At 43.9% G+C, this 18,759-nt stretch overlaps 2 protein-coding genes across 2 annotated transcripts in view; both read right to left on the reverse strand.

Moving 5' to 3' along the window:
• AXDND1 (axonemal dynein light chain domain containing 1) overlaps positions 1-673 on the reverse strand; it is a 20,581-nt gene extending 19,908 nt beyond the window's left edge. Inside the window, exon 1 of the mRNA XM_008938906.1 lies at positions 646-673. Within this exon, the coding sequence (XP_008937154.1) occupies positions 646-673 (28 nt within the window). The remainder of the gene's footprint in view (positions 1-645) is intronic.
• A 3,320-nt stretch (positions 674-3,993) lies between these two features.
• On the reverse strand, positions 3,994-14,738 carry SOAT1 (sterol O-acyltransferase 1). The gene is made up of 13 exons (XM_008938905.1): positions 14,593-14,738; positions 14,438-14,497; positions 13,914-14,021; positions 11,919-12,201; positions 10,730-10,808; positions 9,957-10,038; positions 9,214-9,259; positions 7,989-8,118; positions 7,485-7,582; positions 6,937-7,035; positions 6,313-6,448; positions 5,215-5,360; positions 3,994-4,374 (listed from the first exon to the last, which is right to left on the reverse strand). The coding sequence occupies exons 1-13, from the start codon at positions 14,721-14,723 to the stop codon at positions 4,318-4,320; spliced, it is 1,455 nt and encodes a 484-aa protein (XP_008937153.1). The 5' UTR covers positions 14,724-14,738; the 3' UTR covers positions 3,994-4,317.
• Between the last annotated feature and the right edge of the window lie 4,021 nt (positions 14,739-18,759).

The raw sequence follows: 18,759 nt of genomic DNA on the forward strand, positions 1-18,759 counted from the left end.
GGATGGGAAAATTAATGGTACTGTTCTATAGCAGTTACAGTTTAAGGACACGGACAAGACTTTGGAGCATGTGATACACAGCTGGGAAGTATCACACTAAGTTCTTGGCACACAAACTCTATTCAGACCCAAAATAAAGGCAGAAATCACCAGCATGCTATACATTTGGCAGTTGCTCCAATTTAATACATATTAAATCAAGAGAGGTTAGAAACTGTGATCAGTTCCAAGAGCCATCAACTCTACCTCTCTGGCACTTCCAAGGACATCCTCTCCTCTCACAGAGATGTGGTGGCCAACAGTTTATAAGCCCCAAGGACCCTTCTCAGCTTGTATGTAGCTCTCCCATTTCCTGCTTTTTAGGACCTGACAAGGGGCTTGCATAAGTTTCTTCCTACACACCCAGCCAAGGAGACTTCCTTCCCACTCTCTAGAGGTCCCACCTGGTGCCTCCAGGCTTGGGTCTGCCACCAAAGAGCGTCTCCATCCCTCCCCCTTCCTTGCCACCCTTGGGAAAGGTGAAAATTGCAGCCCCACAGAGGAGGGCTGGGACTTCCTGGAGCTTCGTGGGGGGAGCACAGGTGGCCTCAGGACACCCCACAGTCACTGTCCCCGCTCCCTGTACCTTCAAGCCCCAGTCCTTACCTGCCAGGCAGCTCCTCTCTGGCTCCATCACCATGGAAACACAGGACTCTTCTCAGCATTCTAGAAGAGGCCCAACCCCTCCCCACCCTTCCTCCCCAGGCCCACAAGGCTCTGACCACATCTCCCCGCAGCAGCCACCTCCCCAGGAAAGCAACCCCACATATCTTACCCTGCCCCCAGCCTCCCCTTTGCCCTCCTACCACTCCAACATACCCCAAATCAGGAGCCTCAGAGGAGAAAGAAACAGGACAAGGCATTTTTTTTTTCCCCCAATAGCAAAATATATTTCAACTGCTGTAATACAGTAGATTATAAACAGCTCTTCTGCAAGACAGAACACAGTACAGTTTGCAGACAGGGAACCGCTGGTGCCAGGGTCTGGGCACGCTGCATGAGACTGTGGCTGCTGGGACACCTTCTGCCCGTGTTCCTCTCCCCCCGCCACCACAGGTGAAGGGCAGCGATGGCTTCTCACCCTGGCAACAAGCACAGGGAGAAGAGAGGAGACCGGGAGCTGCCTCCAGCCCTGGTGCCGCAGAGCGCGTGGGCTTGCTCGGAGCTCACGCTGCTACACCGTCCCTCCAGCTGTCTGCACGCAGGAGGTGGGAGCTCCAACAGCTCACCTCTCCCTCAGGCGTGACCGACTCGCGCAGCCCAGGCCGTTTCACGTTTGGGAAACACCAGGATTTGTCCCCGCTCCCACTGCGGCACACGCCGTGCTCGGGTGGCTGCCAGGGGACGGCATACAGCTCCCAGCTCAGAGGCAGGACTGCTCCACCTCCAAAGGCTGGAAGCTAAGCACCCGAAACAGAGAGGACGTTCTAGGCATGAAGACTCCACACAGGTTCTTCCTGAGAACAAACTGTCATCTGCATGAAAACCAGGACACACCTCACCATGTTAACACTGATTTTTGTGATGTTACTGAGCAAGGAGCTGCAGCTGTACTGGCTGCCATCTGAAAGCTGGAGGCTTCCAAGCTCAGGACTGAGGGAGTTACCATGGAAGCAATCTGCACAATTCATGTGCTGGAAAGAAGCACAGAAAACAGTACATGCTATTATTAAGAACTTGTAAAGGGCAGGTTGTGAACCTCAGTATCCTCATTATTGACCAGAACACCGTACTGCCAGCCCTGGTGCTTGCAGCCCAAGAAAACTCAAAGTAACATGGTATAATTGACTCTAATTAAGCAAGCAATGTGCAACACAACTTCATATTTCCCCTCCAGTACTCTTGAGAAAAATGAGAATAAGCCCACATTCAAAAGCAATTAAAAAACCCCATGAAATGAAAAGTAACCCCAATTATGAATGCCCTGACAGCACGGTTGCCAGGTGCCTTGATCTACAAGACTAAAAACCTCAACCTGTCGAAGACTAGTTCCAACAGCTGAGCATCCCTTTCTGGTTGCCTTTTGCTTGCCAGATGTGCAAGCCCTCAGGCTTCAAACACCAAGGATGCTGACACAGTAAATGCCAAAACTCTTTATTAGGGATACAACAGTGCCAGCTGTGAGGGAAACACCAAAACTTGGCACAAAGGGCCAGGATTTGATCTCCTTTTGAGAACACCGAGACAGCAGCAAGACCCAACACAGGCATCAAGATGACAAATCAAGTCCCTAATCCAGCACACCCTATTTGAGTGCAGTTACGGCTGTACGTGAGTGTTTTGAGCACCACAACTAAGTAGTACTGGACAGAGTTCCATCCTACACTAAGGAGGTGACAATGTTGTTTGGCCAAAGGGTGAATTTTTTTTTTTCCCCTCCTGCAAAAAAAGGAAGGTCAGTTGCTCCAGCACTTCCATCCCTTCCTCACACAAAAGGTACAGTGAAAGATTTAGGATTCATCAAACTGCATGAGAAGAACGCAATCTATTTAATTCTCAGGGTTTCATATACTAATACTGCCAAGTTTGAGGATATACATGAACCCATTGCTCTGAAATTAACCCAACTGCTTCAACAAAAAAGTTCTAGCAGGAGATGCTTTCAGAGAAGAGCCACACATGCAAGCACTGTATTTGGCAAATTGGACCTGACAACATCCCTTCTGAGGAGTGGGATTCCTTCTTACAGAAAACTGAGAACCTGGAAGAGTTCCAGTATCACTGAGCTTTCATGGAATTACTTTTGACTCAGGCTAGTAAAAATAGGAGCCCAAACGACAGTCTTAAATGGATTGGGAGAGAAGTTCATCAACAGTCCCAACAGTTGGTGTACAATACTTGGCTGTAGGTCAGAAAGGAAGAACTGTTACCAAAAAGTGCCAATAAAGAACATTTGACTAATTCAGAAACCCCTCTGACCAAAGTTAAGGTACCTCCACCAGGTTACCCCTCCCTCTCCAGTAACACGAGCTGCAGTTCCAGTAAAACTGGAGATACACGTGCCCAGGGACTAAGTTCCCTTTTGTGCTTAGCATCTGACAGAACAGAAGGGCTGAAGGGACTGTGTCTAAGGAATAGATATGGAAACACCAAATTCACATAACACTTCTGCCTTGCACTGTGTGTTTGAACATGTCCTACCTCCTCAGAAAGAGGATGACAACACCTGGGAAACTGATCTTCACCTGAAGTCCCCACTGACACGAGAGCAGACACAGGCAGATGAAAAAGCAGCTGACTCCAGCCACTGAGTCAACCCTCAGCTTCACACCGGCAGCATAAGGAGCTGCCGCAGTGCATGCTGGTGAGAGGCACCAAGATGTGCTGGCACGCTGAAGTAGCCATTTCAGATAAGAACGTGCTTTGTACCTGCAGGGTCGACTGCATTTTCTTACAGTTGGGTCATATTTTGGATCTTTCTCATTAAAGGAAGTCCTAACAACTTGTATACACATGTCAGATTAAAGCAAAAGCTCTTTCACAAGTTAATTATGTTAAAAGAATCGATTATTTAGAGCAAGAGAAGGGAAAAAAAAAAAATTATTATTCAAGTTGCAAAGGCAACTTAAAAAATACAGAGAAAACAAGTTTTGCAGTGTAAAATGTCATAGACTGTACACACTGTGCCCTTCTTCTGGACCCGACTCTCCAACACAGCCTCAAGTAAGCTGACAATCCCCTCTTCCTCTGCCCATTTTAAGTCTGTAGGCAGCCAACATACACAGAATGCTGTTCAGAGCCACCCAGGAGTACTTTGGCTATTTTCAGAGCAAGGAGGCAAATATCCTATTGCTCTGCCACTTGTCCACATCATAGCAGCAGACAGGATCACAGGAAAGTTTTGTAGACATCCCATTACAAAAAAGGGACTAAAAAATGGCAAAGGCATGGCTAAGGAAGATGGACGGACACCAACAACGAGCTACTATCCAACCTGATCAGACTACCTATTGTCCAGAAGAGCAGCAACTTGGGTGTGACCCCTGGATGAGTAGGATTCCAGCAGACTCCACCTTCAGCTCAATGCTTTACTGGCATAGAAATGGCTCAAAGTGGGACAGCACATAGTAGATGCTGGCTATGAAGCCTGTGGCAATCCAGTTCAACTGGTTTGCCTCAGTCATTTTAAAAAAAAAAAAAAAAAAATTGCAGTTTCTCCCCAGTAATCAGGAGGCACAACTTCCCTTAGAAAACGTCCATAGAGAGTTACATTGTTGGTCCAAATACTTGTAGGACAACTCTGATTTTCTGTGATGACACAGCCAGAGCATACCATTTCTACATCTTCACGTGACATGACCATGAGCGTGGTTTTAAGTAGTCCAGGAACGTGGGCTGCAAAACATGGAGAGGCAGCAAGTTAGTCACAGGCCTACAGTACCAGCTGTGCTGTGGTTCACTGAAGCCAAACTTCCCTAACAGGAAACATCAAACTGCATTTTCCACATTCTGCAATCCTATTCTTCACTACAGTGACAAGCTGTTTGCCTGCTACCCACCCTACCCCCAGTTCTATTACATGAGGTAAATGCTGTGTCTAGTAGCATATTGTGTCAAGAAGCCAGTCACTTATGACAGCAAGCTCTTAACTGTGGAGAATCAAACTTAAAGAGTTTTCCTGAGGACACCTTTTGTTAAAACTGAAAATCAGCTAGGACAGCAAGAACTTTTACATGGAACAGAAGCCGGTACACAAGAAAATGAGTCGTAACTCCAAGAAAAGAACACCCACAAAAACCCAAACTGACCGTTTACAGACCCCAGTTCTCACCGCCACCCACTCTAGCCTGGAAGAAGCACAATAGACTCAGTTTTTGTGGGCCCCTAGAAAGTTTCTCCTGACCTCACTGGCCATGCGCTACAGCTGCATTCACTCAGCCTGAATGGCATCATGTACTCTCAAGTGGTGGCTTATCTCCTCAGAAATGTGGGAGAACACCCTCAGTTTCAAGTAGTGAAATACTATCAGCACAGAAAGAGGACCACTGAAAGCACTTTCGTTAGGAAAAGCTTTCCTAGATTCTCTACAGTTTCTAGACGAATTAACTCCTAATGAGCTGACACAGCACACTGCCAGAACGGCTCATGCCATTCAACTTCTGCCCCGTCCCCACAGCAAGAAGGGACAAGCCACCCGCATGGAGAGCTGTCCCACAGGAGCAACTAGGCACTCACATTTTCCATGGGGCAGTACTGGCGGGCATACCACTCCTGGCTGTATAGGCAAATGATGACACCTTGGCCCAGGAAGAGGGAAGTCCACATGATCACGTTCCAGACAGGCCCTTTCCGACGGTCATTAAGGATGAAGTTGAAGACCACTGGAAAGAGGTGAAACGAGAGGCATCGTTCAGAAACAAAATCAGGATTAAAGACTCAAAGATCAACCATAAAAGTCTTTTCCAACCTAAACAATTCTAAGATCATCACATGCAACCATTAACCCAGCACTGACAAGTCCATAAATAAACCATGTCCCTCAGCACCACACCTATACATCTTTTAAATCCCTCCAGGGCAGGTGGTATTTCACTGGATCCTTCCCTCCCTTCACTTCATCTCTGGAGCAAAAATCCTGCTCCGTGGGGCCAGTATAGTGCAAAAAGACCTGACTATGCTTGGCAGTAGAGCAAATGACTATGAATTGATTCTGACACTGACTTCCAGTAAGTTTGTCAACAAGCTGGCCCAGCTATGTGCCTCGGGGTCAATATTGTTAGTGTTACAATGGTGACCAAGACAATCTGGCAGAGATCATCGAGAGTTTATTACAGCCCTCTAACTCAAAACCCAGAATTAAATGCAAGAGCTCCAACTTCTAAATGGGCTCTCTTCCTCACTGCAGTAGCAAAGTAACACTTGTCTAAAATTATGAATTTAAAGACGAAGACTTCCAGCCTGCTAACGTACAGCAATTCAGCTAAGGCTTGGTGAAGAGGAAGTAGTGCTGTTACAACATCTACAGCATCACATCAACAGCAGCGCTGTTGTTATAGAGCTCTCCTCCGTTGCAGCACTTTGCTCATCTAAGTCCCAAGCTTGCAAACCCACTGCATGGGTGTATAAATACAAATATCTACTGAGCTGCTTCGTTGCACAAATCCATCCACAAGTTTGGGCCCACAATAGCAACTCTTGGACAAGAAACAGTTCTGTGTGTTAGTGCCTAAGAAATAACTGGCATCATTATCAGAAGGGCAAAGCGTGCTTGTTTAAAAAAGTAAAATCCACAAACCCCACAACCCACTCACATACTCGCTCCTGGGAACTTACTTCCAAAGCACATAAACAGGCAAAAGAGAACTGGGTAGCAATAGCCGAAGCAGATGCTCAGAACATACTCGTGCACAGCAGCTGATACTGTGAAGACAGACAGCATAGCTGCTGCCTTGAACTTCTTACCAAAAAACTGGAAGAGAGAAGAATACAAAGTGTTTGCTGTGCTTTTACTTCCGTGGTTTCAACACTGGGTTGTTTTTTTTCCATCTGAGCTAAGAAGTGCCTGCCCCAGCCAAGGGATGTAAGTGAGACACTAAGTGCTTCACAGAGAACCTTGGCTTTTAGGTGCTGTTCAGGCATATTGCTCATCTCCTGCAGAAGTACTCAGGTTGAGCCTGCTCACAAATATCTACCATAGCTCATCAAAATAGTGCAGCATGAGTTCAGACTGATGAGTCAATCCTTACACTCCTACGTCTCAGTCCCACATTTTGAGCACATTCAGGACTTAAGAATGAGCAACGGATCTCTAAAAGCACTGTGGCTGTCCACAACAGCTGAGGCAAGGCATTTTTGTGCCTCTCAATGGACAGTGATGCTGCATCTTGACAAATGTACCATCTTGCTTGGTTTTTAAATGCTTACTAAACAAAAAGAATACATCTGCTTGTTACTCACCCAAAGGAAGTCCCTGTAGGCATAGTAATAGAGCCAGTCATGTACTACCACGTTCCAGGTTCTGTAGTAGTTTGCATAGGAAGTGGAGTTCCACCAGTCCTGAAAGCACAGTTGAAAAAAAACCTAAGCATTCTACAGGTCTTCCAGATACCAAGTTGAAAAGTTATTCATCAGAATAATACCAAGCCAATGGAGTAAGTTGCACTGCAAAATAACACATTTTATTGGACTTTTAACATTCTATTCTGTATATCAAAACTTGATTTTAACCCAAACTGCAGTGACTGAGATGAAAGAATAACAAAAATAGTGCTAACAGAGCTATTGGGTAGGCCTGGTGGCTGGTTCTGTCCACATACAGAGTACACTACCTTTAAAACAATTCAGGCCACCAAGCAGAAATCAGATCTGTTCTACAGCACAGCCCAAACTTAAAGCTTTATTTGGTAAAACAATCTTTCCTAATGAAAAGGAAAGAGGAGGAAAGTAAAGTGAATTTTATAAACTTTACAAAGCTTGCTTCATAATTTATAGCTCCTGCTCCTTACCTTGTAGAACATCCTATCTGCAAAGCGGAGCATCTCAGCGAATGCGTTAAGCCAGCAGTGGAGGAAGGCAAAGAAGACCAGGAAGAGGATCAGCACACCTGGAAACAAGGCAGAGTCAGGGAGATATCGTAGCGTTTCCTCTCAGCTACCAACAGGAACATGCAGCAGTCAAAACTGTTCTTATAGGCACTGACAGAGACGAGCTCTGTTTTACCTATAGAAAAGTAACAGCATTTCAGTTTCTCACCACACCAGGCCATGCCTACCGTGTTGCCCAGAAGGGAACAGCAAGGCTGCCACAGAGCCCAGAATTTGACTTTGAAGCCAGTTCAATTGCACCCAAAGCTTTTTTGTGTCGCTGATGCTAAAGTTTAACACTGAATGCTGTCGCCTGCCCACAAGACTTCCTTTGCTGATCTTGGCCTGTCATGAAGGCATCTCGTTATGAAGCACTTCCCCCTCCCTTCTGCCCCTTCCATCTCAATAACGCTCACCAGGGCTCACCTGGCAGAATGGAGTTGAAGATGCAGAGGACCAGCCCTCGCAGATTGAAGGGTTCTTGACTACTGTTGCGAAACTGAGGAATGCAGAGTCTCACAAAGATATAGTAGGCATAGAAAAGTGAACCAAGCACCTGGAACAAAAACCAGAAACAGTCTGACTCCATAAAAGAAACACCATTAACACATCACCACTTGACAGCTCTAGGAGAGGAATGGCAGCTGCCACCACAAGTCAAAATTATTGTGCTGCTAATAAACTTCCTTATGGGTCCAAGCAGAAAATAAGCCACAGCCATCTGTAGCACGTTGACAGGAGCAAAATCTACTTGTCTTTTCTATTACAGCTGCTGGAAGTTGCTCATGGTCCTATCAACTCCGAAGTTATGACAAAAGATTTGTGCTCCTGCAAAGTAAGTGGTGAAGTACCCTCTGATGTAGGTCCAAGACAAGGGCAGAAATCACTGAAAAATATTTACTATTCTTAACATGAAAGCTTACTTTTCTTTTATCCCTAAGGAAACGTTTACAGGCCAAACCACCTCAGCCCTTTTCTAGAACGTGGGTTCATGAGCCAGAGATTGAGGTCAAAATAGTTTAAATACTCCTACTGTTGTGAGGTGTGCACTTGGTCACCCTCTTCTGTCAAGGAATATGGAGCCAAAGGCCTTTTCATGCTTCGATTTTTCTTTTTTATGGTCTTGTTTAAAAACACAAACGCATCTTACGATACAAGTTTCAATCACACAAAGCCATTACTTGGAAACACATCCACAAGCAGCTAATGCAGCTCATGTGTCCTGGTTTGGGGTGTCCAGAAATGTGAAGATGAGGTCAACGTTAGCTCAACGAGGCACTCAAGATTTGGAGTCCAGGCTTCGCTGCTTCCAGACCAGTCAGAATATGTGCACACAGGTAGCTGTGCCAGTGCATTACAATACAACCTCAGTGTGAAGAGGGACAGAGCATGGCTGTGGCTCCACACACAGCTTTTGTTTGTATGGAATTGACTCTAAAGGCTAGTTGAAGCAAAGTTTTTTTTTTTCTTTGACACAAACATTAGTGCAACAAGATCACCATTTCCTTTTTTAAAAATCACTAAAAAGCTATTATTTTGTGTTAAGCCCACACCAATTAAACGGTGACTTAATGCCAAAAGGGAGAACTGTTCAACAACACAGTTTAGATTATCTCTGAAGGTGTGTTCTTCAGAAAGCTGCACTACTCACCTGTGCAAATTTGGTAGCTACATAGCCCCATCTTATCGTGGGATTCCTAGGAAAAGAACATATCATATCATATATTTAGATATGTCAAAGCAGCAAACCTGTCCCTTTAATTATTGATTTTGCTGATATATACTCTGAAAAAAAACCATTTTTTTTGAGTTCCAGATTTCTTGAACTTCTGACATCCAAGAGAAGTCAGCCCAAACTGCTGGTCCCTCACTTTCAACTACAGGACAACTATGGCAATTCCATAAATGCAAAAGTACTTGGAGGGCAGTATTATGCAATTATGTAGGAGGTGGTGATCTGCCCAATAGTCACATAAAGGATTGCTGAGCTGACACTGGCAAAGTGCAGCCCAGCAAAGTACAGAAAAGTTTAGGAGTTCCTGGTTTTAGAGACTTCAGCCTACCTCCTCAAACTCAAGAGACACGGCTGCTTACAAGCACCCCATGAAACAACTGACAAGCCTCCTGCAGGAACTGTGTATCACTAGCCTTCCAGTAGCAAGTTCTTAACTTGTTTCACGTAAGTGCACTTCCCAAAGAAATAAAACCAGGACTGTAAACTCTAAATACTACCAGTGTTAGAGCGAGTTTTCACAACCCAGTCCTGCACTTGCCAGGTTACTGACAGCTTTATGAAGGCTCCAACTCAAAAAGTGAACAGATTGCATCCAGGGACACAATGTTTGCTTCGCTTTTTAGGCTATTTTCATGTTCTGTTGGTGTTGCTCATGTTACCTGGGATAGTTGTCTCTGTAGATGAGGGTGGGAGCAAAGAGGAAGTACAGGTATTGAGAAATTGTGGGAACAGGTACTGTGCCTAGAAGGGGGGGAAATAAAATGTAAAAAAAGACACTGCAATCTTTTTGCTTACTGACAGTTTGGTTTCCCCAGTACCCTTTTACAACATCAAAACCTTACCAATGCAAAAATCCTCAGCCTGGAAGTTATTCCCTGCAAATCCCACCCTTTCAATCAAAGTAGCCCTAATAGAGGAATTACCCCACCATGAAGTATAGTTAAGAAGCAAGCACAACTAACAGGTAGTGCAGTGCTAACACCTTGGTATCACATTTCACCTCCTCCTAGGGAAGATGAACCTGTAAGGCCTGTATCAACATATGGGCTCATGTTCAGCTCTGGCATGTCTTGCTGAAAGAGCTTCTGTGCTTCTATAATTGCTGTTGTTTCAACTACAGCACTGAACTGGGGATGTGCAGGCAGCCTCTACACACCTTTTTCTCCTAAAAGCAGGAAGGACATGTCCTGTTGAAGACTTCAGACAGAGATGACTTCAACCTGAACAGCTTAGCTCATTGCCTATTACCAAATGAAGAGGTTCAGGCTGAAATTATGATGCAGAAAGTCAGCCTAGAGCATCATCAACTGCCTATCCAAAGCCACCTACTCAAGTCTTTCCTCTCCAATTCTTGAGGGCAGCTCAAAGCAATGGAGGGAAAACAAGGGCTGGGTATGCATTGCTGTCAAAAAACATAGGGCAAGTTACTCACTGGACTTGTCCTTTACAGAGGACAGGACTCTGGGCACATTCTCCCGGATGAATGAATGAGCCTTCATAACAAGACGAACCTGTAACACCAAGAGAATATCAGTTTTAATGCTCTCACTTTCCCAATTTCCCAATAAAGACTGGGTCAAGCATTTTAAAGCAACACCTTCAACATTTTGGTTTCTCTCCAGTTTACCCCTTTCAGAAGGAAACAGCTACTTCCTCTGCCCCCAAGCCTGTTAAACTGACATGAATTTAAAACACTGCAAGGTGAAACATGCAGTAAAAATCACAGCTCAGGAGAGTCCAAACACATTTCACTTACACCTCAAGCACCACAGTGTACACAAGGGCTCTGAGCAACACCAGCACATCACTAATGCTTCCAACATTAAAACTCAAGGAAAAAAGAAAACCTCTATCCATTTCAATAGGCCAGTATGTTTCCAGTCTTAAAACCAAGTCCCTGAAGTTATATGTGTTCTACAACAACTACACTACCCTGGAATATGTTGGTGCCCCACATAAATAGTACATAGGTGCTGAGCTGGAATTCTGTTTCAACAGTGAAGGACAAAAAGGAGGGGTAGTCCACAGTTAAATCTTTCAAGCCTACCCTCCCATCTCTGACCATCCTTGTCTTAACCTCACGGCCTTTCCAGCCCTCCACACTCTTGCACTCTTCCCCAAAAAAGAAAATTCCTCAATGAAGTTCTCATTATAACATCAAGAGAGTTGTTTCTCGGGGAACAGCAAAGGAAACAGGAACCACTTGTTGACTATGTACTTGCCCCCTTTTTTTTTTTTTAAGAGGAATGTTGCAGCTTCCTTCTGAACTATGGCACGACAGGTTATTAAAATTGGTTTTAAATATTTAGCACCCACAAGACAACTAGAAATAAATAGAATTTCATCCATGAAGTACATTTAGGAAAAAAAAACAAAAAAAACCCACAATCTTAAACACAGGGTAAAAAACCAAGTGGGTTCCAGGTCAAAATGAAGTTTACTATCTACTTTATCTCATTAGACTTCCTGCCTGTAAGCCTGTCTTCAAGTCAAACAAACTCCATTTACAGCCCTGACTTAATTTAATGAATAAAAGCAGCACTTGCCTCCTTAGGAAAAAGGACCTTTTCCACTTTAAAAACAAGATTCAATCTATCCAAAGATACTGTGTAGGGCCCTACCTGTTCCAGTATAACAATGAAGCGGGAAGCCGGCGGCAGGGCGTAGGACACAGCGATGTAGGTGGGTCCAAATCCAAGCCCAGCTGTCTGGAAGAGTGTGAACAACATCCCGTAGAAGAGCGAGCGGATTACACGATGGGAGGAACTGCAGTAGCCTTGTGCCCACCAGACAAAAAGGTTGTATGGAACAATGACCGTGGCACTGAACATGCACAGCCAAGTACAGAAGACGACTGGGAACTTCCCAAAAACAAAGACCAAGAGATCAAATCCTAGGACCAGCCTAGAAGACAGAAGAAAGAGACAATATTCAGTGCCTGTCACCTCATAGAAACACTTCCAGTCCCTTGTGCAGCTACAAATGCAAAGTTGCCAGATCGTAATGGTTTGACAAGTCTAGATACTGGCAACAGTGGCCATGTGCCACTCAGAAAGAGAGAGCTGCCTGTGGCAGACTGAAGCGACCACTCATAAGCACACCAGAAAATCATAGATGAAAGACTCATTCCATCAGTGTTGTCAGGCACAGCTTACCTTCAAATCCCACAGGGCTTAAGTGCATCTTTAAGATCAGCATGTGCTTTAAGAGTACGCTCAAGCTCATCCCTGCTAAGAACAAGCTCGTGACCAAACAATCCACTATTTCGGGGAACATTCTCAGGACATCATTAACATTACACCAAGAATCAATTCTTCCCAAGAGTTTAAGCACATAAAGAGGCTTTTTCCAAACCTCTATAGGCATGAGATATTCTATCATTTAGCACTCAAACCTAATTTAATTCTCTTTTGAAGTCTGTAGACATTCCACATTGATTCAGTTTAGAGGTCACCCAAAAGGCTTAGGGTCATCAGATGGTCAGTACAAATATGTCCAACTGGTATACACCAGGTACTTTAGTTCATTAATCAAGCTTAAAACATAAGGACTTAAATAAAAGGATGTTCAAACTCACTGGCTATTAAAGTCACCAGAGCTTACTCTTACGCATAAGCGGCTCTTCTAAACCAAGGTCAAAGAAGATAGTACAGAGTACACCAACACAATTTAGGTTTTAATACAGAGACTCAGCTGCAAATGGGATGTAAGCTATCAAATCTAGCTGAGAACACAGCAGTGCTTTTTTTAAATTAATTTTTTTTCCAATGTAATCAGAGAATCCAGTTTATTTTAGAGGTAAATACCTATTCTCCCTCAATTTCTACACACTACTAAGTTAGGATCAGCTAAACAATACTCAGTAGTGCATGAGCCTTTTCTTACATCTAAACAATTACTATAATCAAGATACAACTGTGGTTTTGTACACTGAAGATCAGATAACAAGCCAGATAAACATGTAATCCTACTTGTGTACATGGCATACAGCTTGCCAAAAAAATACTATTTAAAGCAAGAGCAAGTGTAAGAAAACCAAGGCCTTTCACAATCTTGTTCAGAACTGGCTATCTGCAAAAGAACAATCTTAAGAGAAGCTTTGCCAATATCCTTGAGATTTTTCCACAGGAAAAACAAAAAGCTATTTTTATTTAAGCCCAAGTACAGTGTTCCAGAACTCTCATTTTTAAACAGAGGAAGGACTGCTGAAGTGTTTCAAGAGTTTCTAAACACTGTCAATGCAAGAAGCTGAAAGCCACAGTCTCATTAAAGATATTCAGCTATACAGTCCACATTCAATGATGACCATTCCTTTTTGAGAGCCTTGTGATGACACAAGCATGTTAGACCAAACCCTGCTGGCCCTAATTCTCATGGACTACATCAATCTGCAGGATTTTCTTAATGTCTAGCTGTACAATTCAAAATTACCACATCCTCTCAACGGGAATTCCAGCGTACTTTTAGAGTATGTTAAGTTGAAACCCTCTCTTCCAACAACATCCCAAGAATGGATTCATCCTTCTTTCTACACCATTCTTCAGTTTCATGCACTGCCAGCACTCTTAAAGTGAGCGTTTTGCACCCCATCCCCTGTCTTTCCAAAGCATTCTTACCTTCCTTCATCAATGAAGTCCACTAAAAGTGTGCTGAGGATGAAGACAATGAGAAGAGCAATGAACATGTGGTAGATCGTCCTGATGTGACTCACTTCAAACAGCTCACTAGGGGAGAGAGCAAAATGCTGTCAGGCCATCGTGTAGCGCCGCACGCCGCCACCACATCAGCTTTCAAAGCCTGTCACAGGTAGCTGAGATGACACCACTGCCACCCCAATTCAAAAGGCTGAGGTTAAGGTATAATTTGGGTGCCAGGCTACACAGGCACTTCCTCGGTTTATCCTCGGACAAAGAATAATTAGCCATTGTCTCAGTGATACCGAGAGGACTGTAATTAAAGTTTACATTTCGGGAAGCCTGGGAGCTGTAGTAAAGATGTTTTAGAAAGAAACAGAGAAGCTTAAACAGGAGTTTGAACACAGGGCCGTGGCTGGTGGCGGGGAGAGCACCTCAACAGCTAGTTTGCTACCAAGTGTGTTTTCAGTCAATTTAATGGGAAAATGTCTAGTGACGTTACTCACTCCAAGAGGGACCTTCTGGCAGTAAAAATCTTTCCATGTTCTGGAGGGGCCCTCGAGGTCCTGCAAACAAAAAAGAGAACATTTGAGACAAAAAAAGGAAATAAGACTTCCATGAAACCTAACATTGCTATAGGAACATCTTAAAACCAACTGACTTAGCTTTGTGCAGTTCCTTCTCTGAGCAGGAAGCTGGGAAGAGGGAGGTTGAAGATGAGGAATCCAGCAGTGCTGATTTTGCCACCAAACTGTTGACAAACTCTGTGAAGTGACTGTCCACCTCCTTCATGAAAGCTGGCTTCAATTGCTGATAGAGTAAAAACAGAGTAGAAAGTTGTTTAACTCACTGGATACATTGTGCTAAAATATGGCTACATTTTAATTAAACATTTACATTAGTTTTACACCAGAGCTGGACAGACCAAGGCATCAAGAAAACATTCCTGTACCATTTGCCAACAGCCAGAGCCAACCCAGACAAGATCAGCAGCTTATCCTGGCCTCCTCACACCCCTCAGACCAGGGCATTTTGAATAATATGCGACACAGAGCAGCAACTTAAACACACTAATCTTCATATATATGCCTGGAGTGACTGGGATTTCACATTTTATGGTGCCAAGGAGGTCAAGCTAAGCTTAGTACATGAGTCCCAAAAAACACTTCTCAATTTTAACCAGTTACACCCTTAGCATATAAAACAAGTACACGACGATTTACTTTAGCCCATCTAGTGTTATAGAGAAAAAATGGAGAACCTTTTTGTGGTTGTGGCTAAGCAACTGCCATTGATGTTTTCATACATCAACACAGGAGTGATCTCAATGATGTGACTGCAGGAAGAAGGATCAAATGTACCCTCCCACTGCTGCCACTCCTTGGACAGAACCTTTCACATACCACAGAAATTACAGAAGGCACAGAATATTTTCACTAAAGCAACAGAACAGGGCAACACTTAAGTATTAAGACTAAAGAGTTAGAGAGCCAAAACTGGGAGGCAGCTAGACTGAAGTTCAAGCATTCAGGGGATCAGATATCCCAGTTGAATCTCCTATGCTCACTTTTCTTCAGGTATCTTTAGAGAGGTTATCTTCTCTATTGCAGCCAGTTGTGACACAGTTGCACCATTTTTAGTCTACTCATGTTTTTCTTCTCTCATATTATTAGACAAAGGCAACTTATGAAGCATCTGGCTTACGAGAGACATAGAATCATTGAAAAGTCCCTTCCAATCCAAATCATTCTAAGTCATCTAGTCCAACCTCCCTGCAGTGAGCAGATATATCTACAATTACAGCAGGTTGCTCAGAGCCCTGTCCAACCTGACCTGAAACATTTCCAGGGATGTGGCATCGACCATCTCACTGGGCAACCAGGGCCAGTGTGTCACCATGCTCAGTGTAAAAAATTTCTATCTAGTCTAAATCTCCCATCTTTTAGCTTAAAACCACTACCCCTTGTCCTGTTGCAACAGACCCTGCAGAAAAGATTGTCCCCATCTTCCTTGTAAGTCCCCTTTAAATACTGGTATAAGGTCTCCCCAGGGGCTTTCCCATAAAATTGACTTCTAAGGGTGCATGAAAAACCATTGATGAGCAATCCCTCCCTTTACCATTTTTTGAAAAATACCCTGATACAGTGCAAAAAAGAGAAAGTAATCAGCCATGGACAAAGCATAGGCCATCCTGGTCAAATACTGCTTGCTCCACCTGCTAAGTTTCTTTGCTAGAAAGAGAAACATTACTTAACCCTCCTAATCATAAATTGTCCAGAACAAGACTACAATTCATCTTCAACAGACAGACTGTAAAATACCAAGATATTTTCACACCCCTTTAATCTTGCCTGAAGACTAGCACATGTAATCCATTCCTGTATCTTCTTGCCTGCAGTACTGTTGGATGTACTACTTAGTCTCACAACAGGAACTTCCAAAGGCCTGATCTCCCACACCCCAGGTTGAGCTTTTAAAACTAGATGCATGTAGAAGAAACCTAATGATGACATGTTCAAAGTTACTTATTTCTGCAGGAAGTGCTACACTGAGCTCTGGATGGCTTCCAGTTGCAGAGCAAATTCTCTTACTGTTTATATGCAGAGCGGATCCTGACATTTGCATGGCAGCCTTAAGTGTTACGACTAGAAAAAAAGCAGGCAAAGGAAATTCCCTCAAGGAAAGAAAAAGGCAACACTTGCTCACCGTATTTCAGTGAGTACTTTGGGTATCTAAAAATCCTACTACCTCTTACACTTCAGAAGACAGTGATTTGTGTGACCTGAGTCTGAGAACTGAGAATTCAGTTCCATAATGCCAACTCTTCAGACACCAAATGGTTTTCCTGATATTTAAGCCTAGTGCCAAAGCACAGCTGAAAGCTATCCCTTGAGTTCCTGAACCGTAAGCCCTTCAAGAATGCTCTCAGATAACCACCATCTTCAGCACAGGAACACAAACTGTGTTTTGATTTTTATGCAAAAGTCTACTAGCAACATTTGTCTGACTGTCCTTTTGCCTGAGATTTTCCAAGTTTGCCTCCAGATTCAAGGTCCAAGTCTTCCCACATGAGAAGTACACATAATTTCACCTAGTCTTACTGGTCAGCTACTTCAGAAACATGTATGTTTCCCAGATCACCTTCAGAATTCCAAACTGTTACATGCTTTCTAATCTTTAAGGCTGAAAAGTAACAAAACCAAGAAATCCATTTTCAAGGAGGGAAAGAAAAAGCCTGGAATTTGTGCACAGAAACAGTGCTTCTTCAAAAAGGTATTTGTGACACCTGAGCTGATTTGTTAGCAAGTGTTTATGTTTCAGTGCTTAACTACTATGCTACAGCAAGTTGGAGCAGCATTGTTTTTGGTAAAAAGGAAGAGGCACACAATCTAAGAAAAGAAAGAAAAGGCAGATAACTGAAGCAGGATCTGTTAGCTCTAAGCTGCCACAGAGATGTTTGCCTCTTCCCATAGCTCTGTTTCAAGGCAGACAATCCTCTTCCATGACATACTTTTCAATTTCCAAGCATGCTTGGATTGATTTTATACAGTAGATCACCCCCAAAAAACTAAGCTAAGAAGCCCTCTCTAGAAGCAAAACTTGTAGGCTAGCAAAATATATTAATAGATGATGCCTTCTTACAAAATGCTACTGTCTGAAGGGACAACAGCTAGGTAACCAAATTGTCTTATTTCCTGCCAGGTAGTTAATCTGAAGTGAGACCACTTAAAACCAGAAGATGCTGAAGGCAAGATGCACCAGTTCATCTTGTTTTATAGTGGTCAGAGCCAGAGAGCTTTCATGAAATAACAGCTGCAATAGTAGGAGGAGTAGATTAATATTTAACTTAATAAAAACATTTTTCCCCTATTTGGCAGCTGCCAGGATAGAATAAACAAGCTTCACCAGTACTTAATGAAACAGAAGCTCTTAGGAGCTGGCTGCTCTCAGATTTTGCTTTTCTGGGAGGCAGCGAGGAGGATTGTCTCCGCAAGAGATGTGGCCTTGTTCCTTTAAAAACAGGAGGGGAAAAAAAAAAAACTCACTCTGTTGAGTACTTTGGAACTACAACCTGTAACAGAAGACAGCAGTGCTCTCTGGTACAGCCTGCTCCTACAGCACACACATACACATCCCTACCAAAAGCCACACAGAAATTCCTGCTCCTCTCCAAGCACTCAAATTCCCATGCCAAACAAAGCACTAGTCGTCCCTACCAAAACCCTGTTCTGAGCATGAGCTCTCATTACATTAGATACAACCAGGGCACAGACCTTACAGTAACTAATTCTGTTCAACAAAACCAGACAACCTGTCCTGCTGTATCATCACCTATCACTATACTGCCATTGAAAGAGCCATGGACTGGAGCATCCACCAGAGCAGCTGGTAGTGCTCACTGAGCCAAGAGCATTCCACCCAGCCACCAACAAAATGAAACTCAGGAGAACACACACCCCCACCAGCCTTCACTGGGACACAGCACCACACGCAGAGGGCCTCACTGTAGCTTCCTTCAATGGAAAGGACATAACTAAGAGACTGCTAAAATGTGCTTGAAGTCACAGACAAGGAACTGGGTAGATCCACTCAGCTGTCACCATTTCTGGAGCCCCCATGACAAGAGGGATGTGGACCTGCTGGAGCGTGTCCAGACAAGGGCCACCAGAATGATCTGAGGGCTGGAGCAGCTCTCCTACGAGGACAGACAGAGAGTTGGGGCTGTTCAGTCTGGAGAAGAGAAGGCTCCAAGGTGACCTTATTGTGGCCTTCCAGTATCTTAGGGGGGCCTACAAGAAAGCTGGGGAGGGACTTTTTAGGCTATCGG

The sequence above is a fragment of the Merops nubicus genome, unplaced genomic scaffold, assembly GCF_000691845.1.
Source record: "Merops nubicus isolate BGI_N331 unplaced genomic scaffold, ASM69184v1 scaffold26844, whole genome shotgun sequence".
Lineage (NCBI taxonomy): Eukaryota > Metazoa > Chordata > Aves > Coraciiformes > Meropidae > Merops > Merops nubicus.